General features: G+C 42.6%; 1 protein-coding gene across 1 annotated transcript in view; it reads left to right on the top strand.

Moving 5' to 3' along the window:
- The first annotated feature begins 811 nt into the window (after positions 1-811).
- FKBP1B (FKBP prolyl isomerase 1B) overlaps positions 812-10,081 on the top strand; it is a 47,298-nt gene continuing 38,028 nt past the window's right edge. The window contains exons 1-2 of the mRNA XM_040554362.1: positions 812-1,163; positions 3,309-3,356. Of these exons, the coding sequence (XP_040410296.1) occupies positions 1,127-1,163; positions 3,309-3,356 (85 nt within the window). The 5' untranslated portion in view covers positions 812-1,126. The remainder of the gene's footprint in view (positions 1,164-3,308; positions 3,357-10,081) is intronic.

Genomic DNA, 10,081 nt, shown 5'->3' with positions numbered 1-10,081 from the left:
TGCAGATGAAGATCATTTTTCCCGAACGAAGTCCAGTTTACAAGAGGTAAAAATCCTGAAAGAGCAGTGTCAGAGAAGTGCAGGTTGGAATTAGATGGATACAGTTCTTTCAGGTGGAGAACTGATGATTTTGTTTTTCCTATTTTGACACAGAACACACAGAACTGCAAACAGGACTATTTCCTTAGAGTCATTGGGAATGGCAAGACTTATGTACCCAACAGTTTGTGAGGAAAAAGTATTTTCCATCTATTTCAGGTACACTTGCCAGAAGCAGCTGTAGCTCTTGCACAGGCTTTTGAATTTGTAATCTCACTTGGAGTCCATTTACCTAAATTTTTCCTCACAAACTATTGTGTGCAATAGTTCTGGACACAAGCTCAAAGAAATAGTTCTGTTTACACATCTGTGTGTTCTGCGTCAAAATATGAAAAACAAAATTCAAAATCACCAGTTCTCCAACTGAAGGGCTCAGGCTTTAAATGTGTAGCCTCACATCATGGGAGCATGTATGTAGTACATACATAGATGTCATTTTTCTTATTTAAAACACAAATTAGGGCAGGAAGGGTTGGTGAAACTCGGGGTGCCTCAGAGCGGCCTGCAGGAGGGCTGCCCCACTGCCACCATCCATTACCCACAGCGGTGCTGTGGAGAAGAAAAAAAGGGTATAAATTTACTTCAAAATGCAAAACATTAGTGTGAATGACTCCCTCCTTGGCTATGTCTGACTGGACAAACGCAGAGCCCCGGAGCCACCCGTGCCGGGAGGTTTTCGGATGGCGCTGCCCGTCCCGCAGCCGGGCCCTGTCAGGGAGCCGGGCATGGCCCCGCCGCCTCCCCCACAGCCCCCGCACATGTCATCGCCTTCCCCTCGGCCACTACCCGAAGGGAACCGGCGGCGACACCTCAGCTGCTCCGTGCTAGGGCTAGGGGCTCCGGGCTCCCTCCCTCCCCTGCCTCCCCGCCCCTGCCCTGCATTGGCTGCGGGCGGCTGACGGGCAGCCGGGGAGGCCGCTGGCAGCCGGCCGCGGAGGGGCATGCCTGCACCGGGGGGTCCGTGCCGAGCCGAGCTGAGCCGTGCCGAGCCAAAAAGGGGCCGCCAGAGCCGCTCCTGAGCGCCGAGATGGGGGTGGAGATCGAGACCATCTCTCCGGGAGACGGTACGGGACCTGCCGGGGAGCGGGGGGCAGCCCTGCGGCTGCCGAAGGAGCTCTGAGGCCGGGGGGGAGCAGCAGCAGCCGCCAGGCTCCCGGCTGCAAACGGAGGAAAGGGGGGTGGATTTATGATTTTTTCATCCGGCAGACGCTGGAGCTGAAGGAATTGGGGAGCTGGGGGCAGCCCTGCCCCAAAACTTTGCCCGGTTCCTTGCCCCCGGCTTGGCGCTGGGGTCCCCTTGGCGGAGCCAGGTCGGGTCCCCGTGCTGTGCCACCGTGCTGGAATACACCCAAAGGTCTGTTTTGCCACTGTTCTTTTAAAAATTATTCATTTTATTCCTTTATTTATCGGAGGAGAACGCGATTTCTAGCATGCAGCCGTGAGCATCCATCCAGTAGCCCAGGTTCACCCTTGGCTGATAAATAATTTGCCCAAGTCCACCTGCAGCTTAACTTTTGTGGCCCCCTCTCTTTTCTTTTTCGGCTTGGGATTTTGTTTTGGCTTCTCCCTCCGTGGTCTTTGGCTCCGGGGATCAAATCCGGCTCCTGAGTGTAAAATCAGAGCCCTTGGAAGGGGTTGAGCGGCAGTGCAGGGAGCATAAAGGGTGGAAGTCAACCTCAGAACAGTACGCGTTAGCTGTGAAATACATCAAGGCTGTCTTTGTCAGCAATACGGTCTTCCACAGAAGGGTCTATGGGTTATTTCTCTTGGTTGCAAGTCTTAATCAAAATCAGCTGACCTTAAAATGCTGTTGTAAAACCACAGCTCGTCACTGGTCTTGGGAATCTCTGCTTCTAATTCAGCTTTGATGTGAATTTATGTAGCTTCGTTGACTTTGCTCACATGGTGTGATATATGATGGTGAGGTCTGATACTCCCTCTTTCTGTTCTATATTTAGTCTGAATAACACCTATTTTACCAAGTATAGGGTTTGTCCTGCATAACTTTCCTCAGGTTAGGTGTCTAGTCTAAAGCAGTCTTCCCTTTTTTTTTAATTTTTTTTTGTGTGTGGGGGGGTGTTTTTTGTTTTTTTTTTTTTTCCTTCTGTAGTCTTCTCTCTCCCAGGCTAGGCTGGGTTTCTCTTAAGGCACTATGATTTCTCCGTTGGCAATCTTCTCTTGGAAGCAACATCTTCTCCATTTCGTGTTACGGATCTCTGTTCATCATAGCCTGCTCTCCTGCTCATGGTGTTTCTGGTGTCCAAGTCCTAAGTACATAGCTGATGTGTTATCAGTGTTTTATACCCTGTCATGAATAACTTGCTACCATTCAGACCAAGGAGGCCAGAGAACCAAATTAGATATGAGCCATGGTTTCTATCTGAATCCTCATTTTCTAACTTTCTGACAAGGGTGTTCATTAATGATCAGTCTCATTCATACTTCTGAGCCTGGGCTCAGCCCTGGTCAACATTGCTTTAGAAATCAAGGTTAGCTGCTTCATTATGCAATTAGTACCTGTGTGAGCCTGGAAGGTGTTCCCCTGTCCTGTAATGCCTTTGACAGTACCTATAGCAGGTAACATGGAAATAGTAATTCCATTTTTCAGTGGTAAGACTAAAATTTAAGTATTCTTTTCCTTTCAGTATGAACGTTTGAGGGGTAGGTACCAGGCTCTTACAAGAGCTCAGTGTATCATTGCTTTACTGTTGCTTGACACTACAAAACTAAACTGCCTTTGTATGTGAAATCTTTTTTGTAAAACCCTTCTTTGCTAATTAGAGATGCCCTTGCTAGAACTGTCTCAAGTGAAAGGCGTTAGAAATGTGAATACAAATGGATTTTTTTTATAATGTCAAACTAAGACGTTACATGGAAAAATCATACCAAAAACATTCTGAGAACTTTAAGGTTATATTTCACGAAGTTTTGACAGTCCTTTTACACTTACAGAATGTAAATGTATATGTAATGCACACACATACAGGGAAAATTACATTACTGTGATGAAAATACTATTTGGTCTAACAGCTAAATAGGAGCCAAGCTGGAATCTTCTACCCTAAGCTCTACCCATTCCTGCCCTGCATATAACCGATGTGATAAGGCGTAGTCAATACAAACCTCAGTCTAGCATTTTGCTCCTACAAGCTAAACCTGCCTAGCTCAATCAGAGAAGATAAAAGCATAACCTTTTATAATTTTAACAGGACGGACGTTTCCAAAGAAGGGTCAGACGTGTGTGGTGCACTACACAGGTAAGGCATCTTCTGAATATTCTCTCAGTACCAGCTGCCTTATGCTTAAAAGTGTTTTGTCTGTTCTAATGTGGCTGTATTTTTTGCTTTGCTCTGCTGTTCATAATCAATTTGCTTGTGTTGTGATGGATTTCCTGAATATTTGACTTCTAGCTGAGCTGTTCAGGCTACAGGAGCTAGATGTGCCTGCTCGTAGATTTGCCAGGTGTAGTGTTTAATGGTGAGAAGTTGACAGATGAGACCGTGGACCTGATTCTCTAAGTCATTACGCCAGCGAATGAAATTGAGCATGAAGCAGTGAAAATGCTGGGTTCATATTTTTCCAGCCTCTGATCTTGATACAGACAATTAATGATTGTTTATATCTTGAGAGCATGTGTCTATGTATTGGCAGTAAAATTCATTCCAGTTTGAAGAGATCAATACAAGGTCTATTTAACACCTGCTTTATGGACTTGCATGAATCTTAAGTGGTGAGTTGGCTAATGGAGCTGTTTACACCACACCTTTACAGAGGGAAAATGTCCTTTAAATCAGTTTGTAGCATTGTGCTTTGTATGTAGTTATATAAATTGTCAAAAGAATGCGAAGACTTCTGCAGCCTGAGTCCGGAGCTGTGAAGTTCACATCAAGAGCTGCCATTTTATGCAGTCTTTTCCTTAATTATGTAAAATAAAGGTGATGTGGGGATTTACAGCTATTGTTCTGGGCATGGATCCACGAGGTAATGTTTTCCTCCAGGATCCTATATTATAGGAAAGTAATCCCTGGTAACTGCTGCTTTGCTTCAGTTTTGTAGTTAGTTCTATAGCTTATAAACTAATTATTCATTATTACTAATGAAGTAAGCCTATTTAAATTTTTCAGGAAGCTTTTTGACATACTTTCAATAATATCTCTCCTCAGAAGGTTATGTGGGAGTTAGCACATTGGCTTGGGATATAGGATATCAGGGTTTAAGCTTTTTTGTATATATTCAGAGTATTGTGATATAAGGATTTCTAGTTTGAATTGGAATAGTGGGCAAGTTAAACACATGGGTCTCCGTGCCAGTCTCAGCTCTTACAGACGTTCCTCTGTAACTTGGATCTGAAAATAGGTGTTTTGAAACTATTTTTGTGAAGATGCTGAAAGATATGTTTCTGTTCCAGCCCAAACTTCCAAAGTTTTCATGAAACAGAATTGTCACCTCCCACCTCCAGTTAGTTCTAGATAAATTTAAATGTCAGAACTGAGATAGGGAAAAAACTTAGAGGTGACAATGTAGCTGTGGTCTGTGGCTGCTACAAAGTACAGTTCTGCTGGATAACTTTGAAGAGAGTGTGAATGATGAATATGGAAAGATAACAAGATGCTGCATACTCTTATCGTTAATAGATAACGCCTTAGATGAGGCTATCACAAGCTGGCTTTTGATATAAATGACTTCATGAAAACTCATTAAATCAATCTCCAGCCTAAACTGTGCTTTCTCCATATACCTTGCTAGTGGTGCTGCGCAACCTCTCGAACTCCCAGATTAGAACAGATATCAAAAAAGCTCATGATCTCACTTTCAGCGCTGCTGCAATGTTTAAGCAGTCTTTGGTGGTAATATTTTAAAAGGGAGCCCATGGTTAGTGGATCAGGTGTTTTATCCCAATGGATCAGGTGTTTTATCCCGATGGGGAAAGATGAAATGTAAATGTCAAATTTTAATTAGGATTATTTTATCTGAATGCAGTATAAGTTCCTTTTATACTGATGTTCTTCCAGATATGTCTGGGATTCATCTTGAAATGATCTGTCTTATTTATATGACCTTATTAGGCCACACCGTACTTAATGTTTATCCTCCCCACACTCATAGGAGTCCTGTTTTAGCAGGTGGGTACCCAAGTTACAGAGATATCCAGAACATCTCTTTTGTCACCTAAAATGGGAGGTAGGAAGAGTTGAGACACCTAGGTATGAGGACATGATCCAGAAATCCTGCTTTCGCAAGCTGCTAGAAGCACGTAAAGCCCACAAGTTGGCTCGGTGTTGAGCCTGTACGGTGCTCTGAAGCTAGGCACAAATGCCTGTTGAGAGGTGTTGCAGCAAGAGAAGTGAGGGAACCGTGCACTGGCCAGGTGCCACCAAAGCCTGGAGAAAAGGCATTTGGTTCCCCAGGGGAACCCAACCTCATTGGAGTGCTGTGAGCATGAAGCACAGCAGTAACAGCTGTTTTCAGTCAAAAACACTGCCTGTAGGAGCCAGCTTTATGTAGGCTAGCTGAACAGTTGCTTCAGACAAGGCAAACCTGTGTTAGTTCCCTTTTCCACCAGACAGGAGTCATAGCTGTTTTTGCCACAACCTTAACTTGCAGCCATCACATTCTTGGGAGATGAAAGCTGACGTGAAGAGGTGCAAGAGCCGTGGGCAAGAAAAGGAGCAAGCAAGAGAGTGAGTAATTGGTTCAGGCACTCGTGAGAGTGCTGGAAGAGTTGTACTGCAGTCCCTGTCTTCAGGATTAGTTCTGTACTCTTTTTATCCGGTGATTTTTTTATTTTTTTTTTTCCCACTGTCATCATCTTGACAACTTGCTTGGCCACGTAACTTCTTGCAGCGGCCCTCCTGCTCTCATACCAGTGCACGCACTGTGTGGTGGTGATGTCCTTAGCACAGTGGTTCCTTGCTTTCCTGGAGGGCTCGGTTTTTGGAATAGGTTTAGGAAAAACATTGCTTGTTCACAAAGTATTTGTGTCTTGAGAGTTTCCGGTAAGGAGGAGGAGACCAGAAGGGGCTTGCTTCTGCCAGAGCAAGTTACGAATTTTCAAGGACTATTTTTTTTTATTTTTTTTTTTTTTTCAAGGGCTCTATATTTTTGTCAAGGGCTCTATTTTGCCTTCCTTCCCCATCTTCCCTTCCCTTGCCAACAGTCTCGAAGAAGTGTGTTTGCCGTAGGATGAGGAGTGATGGCAGAGAGAGCATGGGCAGGAGTGGGCTGCTACCACTACAGGAGAAGAAGGCCTGCAGCTTGCTTCTGAAATGTATTTGGGAAAAAGTTTTTAGGAGCAAGCTGTCTGTTAGGGTTTGTCCTGACAGTCCATCTGCAACAGGTTGGAGGTTGAACATCCCAGCCTAAGGCAGAAAATGCCCAGAGAGGACCACAAGCTGCCACCCTAGGTATTTGGCAGAACTTTTGAGTCCTGTCTGGTCATCCTGCGCACCTTCCCATTCGTGCATCTTCAAGGTAGGGATTCACCAGGGTAGTTTCTAGTCTGACAACCCTACGTGTTCCTGAGAAGTGGGAAGTGAGAACTGGAATCTCCTCAAGATGAGGGAGAACTGTGACTGAGCTTTACACTTCTGTCAGCGCTGCAGCTATTATGCTGTTAAATGTGGCAACTCTGCCTCTTTTCTCTCCTCATTCAATTAGATGCATAACCTCAGGAGCAGACTTTGTGGTCTGACTCACAAATGTGTTTTGATGCCTTAGTGGATAAACCTAAGTTCCAGTGGCAGCAGGCGTTAAGGTGCAACCTCACTAGGGAACAGTTTAGAAGGAACCTCTAGTTTAATCAGTTTTCTCTCTTTTTTTCTCCTTTTTTGGTGATTACATAGGAAGACTGTGATAGAATATGAAGCTGGGTCTTAGTATATGACCGAAGAAAGTGATCAAATTCCCGTATGTTTTATCTTTCTCAAGAAATTGTAGAGCTTAGTGATATGGTTTAGTGGAGGACTTGTTAGTGTTAGGTCAGAGGTTGGACTAGGCGATCTTGGAGGTCTCTTCCAGCCTAGATGATTCTGTGAAATATAATTTTTTCTTATTATCCGGCATCTATGCTGTGTCTCAAAAGCTACCTGATCCAGCAAAGTAATGGGATTAGTAGATATGGTAGGGAGTTGGCATCGAAACGCATTTCCAGCAGCAGTGGTTTATGTCATGTTTGTGTCGTAGATTTCTTGAAGCAAGCTTCTGAAAGCTTTTGGCAATCTGCTCCCTCCTTCTGTTTTCTGTCTGCAAAATGATGGTTGTACTTCGTGTGCCTCGTACGTTGATAGATTGCAAGCAATTTGGGATATGAACTGCCTCCTTCTTCATGCCTAATGTAATAGCGTCCTAATCGTGATTGGGTCTTCAGGTTACGTTGCAGCACTGATGGTAGTACCAAAAACAAATTACACTATCAGTAGTCCTGGAGTGTATCAACAGAACTGAGGCATTTTCTGCAGTTTTCTTTCCTGTGATTTAAATTTGTTTGCTCTGGCAGCAGGAATTAGCAGTGCAGAATATTCAGAGATTCGTGAAGATGATGGGAAAACGTGACTTTCAGCGAGAAATGCCCTTAAACACGACAAAACCTTTGCTGAGTTTGTGAATGCTTTGGCTGTATGGTAAAACCAGCATTCTGGGAAACTGACTCCTGTTTCTGACCCTCCTGCCTGCTGACAGTGTGCCCTCAGATAAGTTTTTTTGTACATAGGTCCCCGATCTGCTCTTAACAGTAAGAGGGCAGCTTTTTTTCAAGTTAGTCAGAGCTGATATTCTCTTGTGTCATCCTATGTAGCCTGTAGTAAAGGTGAATTAATTCTTAACCGCTTCGTCTTTCTCCTTGCCCACCTGTAAATCTGTGATAATAATACAATTACCCTTTTTTTAGAAGAAACTAGATGTTCAGTATTTGTAGCGTGCTGGAACAGACTTCTAGGAGTAAGACCACGAAGGCACATTTAAATCATTAATTACTGACTAAAGTGAGCTTCTACCAGAGATCTTCCATGGACATTTTTGGCTTAAGCAATGGCCACAAAATTGCGCCAAATACTGATAATTTTTTTATTTATTTTCTGTAAGAGCATAAAGTGAAATTCCCTATTGAAGTAAATGAATACCACTCCATTTATTTTGGATATGCTGTATGGATTCATTCTGTTTTAGCAATCAGGCCTGTACTTAAAGCAAAACTTTTCATAACGATCTGGGGACAGACTCAGATCATCTTCTTTTTCCATATGTTGCTTTATATTCTTTCTTTTTGTTTCTTTAGCTTTGGCAGTGGTATAATGTTAGAGTTATGCTTGTATCTCTGTAGTTGAAAGCCTTTTTATTTTTTTAAAACCTTTTTAATAACAAAAGCAGACTGCATAGATGCACATTAACAATTTATAGAATATGGCCGATTCACTGTGATTTAAAGAGCATTTTCCATTTAACACGATACAAATATAATGCAGTTCCCTTGAAATAACACTTGCCAAGAAAAAGAGAGATCTGCCTATTTTTCTTGGATCAATATCAACCCAGTTTAAAGTGTATACAGTAGTAACCAGACGTTTGCCTATACAGACACACTCTCAAAAGACTAAGGTAAGTCCAGAATAACTTTGCAGAGTGACATATACTCATATATGAACCTCAATATCTGCATAACTGGATGTATACCAGCTTAGTATGAAAGCATTTTGTACCAGGTGACTACAGGAGCGTGCTTTTTCTCTGGTCCCGTTTTCTGAAACATCTGCACAACTTCAGTGAGAGCTGTGCATGTGTATCTGCGAGGAAACTAAGGAGGGAATTTAATCAAAATTATTTGTCTCCAGGAAGCTGTCTAGATGGTTTTGGAAGAGAATAGTGAACAATGCAATTAGAGCTAACGTTAATAAGAATTGTATTGTAACAGACATTATAATTGAGCCTTGAAATAGAGCCAGATAAATTTTGCTTACCTAGAAAGAACTTAATTGTTTTATCGAGCATGTTCACAAGATATATTATACCAGAAGAGTGTGATGTCTGTTCATCTTTTTGGAACCTGCCAATTCCCATACTTTTTTTTACTTGAAGTAATCTCTTCAGATTGTCCTGGCTTAAAAGATGAAAGCCTTTTACTTTACTCTGAAAAGATATTCGAGGCAGCTAAGCACTTATAAACATCCTTTTTTGTCAGCGAGTCATAGCTGCAAAAAGTAGTTTTGACTCTTCAGTGAAGAAAATGTTCCTTTGATGCCCTACAGACACAATTTGTGAATCTTAAAACTCTCAATAAAAGCAGTAAAGTTTTCCTCTTTGCTTGTTTAATGCAGACTGGTTACCTTTAGAAATATTTTAGTGGCATATTCAGTCTGATAGTGATTGTGGAGTCCTGAAGCAAGAGTTTGAGGAGGAGAGATTTCTCCTAGGCATTTTGCTGCCAGCGTAGTGACTGATTTCAGGCATATTACTTGTGCCTTCAGTTTTGAAATCTGACAAGAAAGAGGACTGTGCCTCACAAAATTGTCTTGAAATTAATGCTTGCAAGTGCCACGAGACTCCTATAAGAAGAGACTATTGACGTGAAAAAATAATTTGATGAACAAAAAGGGTGCAGCCATTTGTAAGAAGAAATGTAGTAGCTTCAGCAGCTAAATTAGTGAGTTTAAATTGAACATATCAGATTGTTGGCTGATGGAAAAGGATCAGAGTAATAAACCAGAGCCTCAAGTTCCCCAGTTCCTCCTCTGCACTGAATGCTCTGCTACCATGCAGTGTACCCATTGGTTTCAGTGAAATTAATTCTGGTATTAGATGCTATTTAATGTGAGTAAGTAAAACGGAAAAGAAGCTTGAAATTATCCAACAGCATTTTTACAGGCAACCTCTGCTGCAAAGGTATGGTTTGACTAAGTATTGGACATCTCTCCCCTCAAAGGTAATCCCTGTGGCACTGAGGTGTTACTTGGACAACTGCTAATGCTCTTTGTGCAAAGAAAGGGAAGAC

This window comes from Cygnus olor, chromosome 3, assembly GCF_009769625.2.
Source record: "Cygnus olor isolate bCygOlo1 chromosome 3, bCygOlo1.pri.v2, whole genome shotgun sequence".
Taxonomy (NCBI): Eukaryota; Metazoa; Chordata; class Aves; order Anseriformes; family Anatidae; genus Cygnus; species Cygnus olor.
Note: the sequence above shows the minus strand (reverse complement) of the source record. Positions and strands in the feature narration are given on the sequence as shown.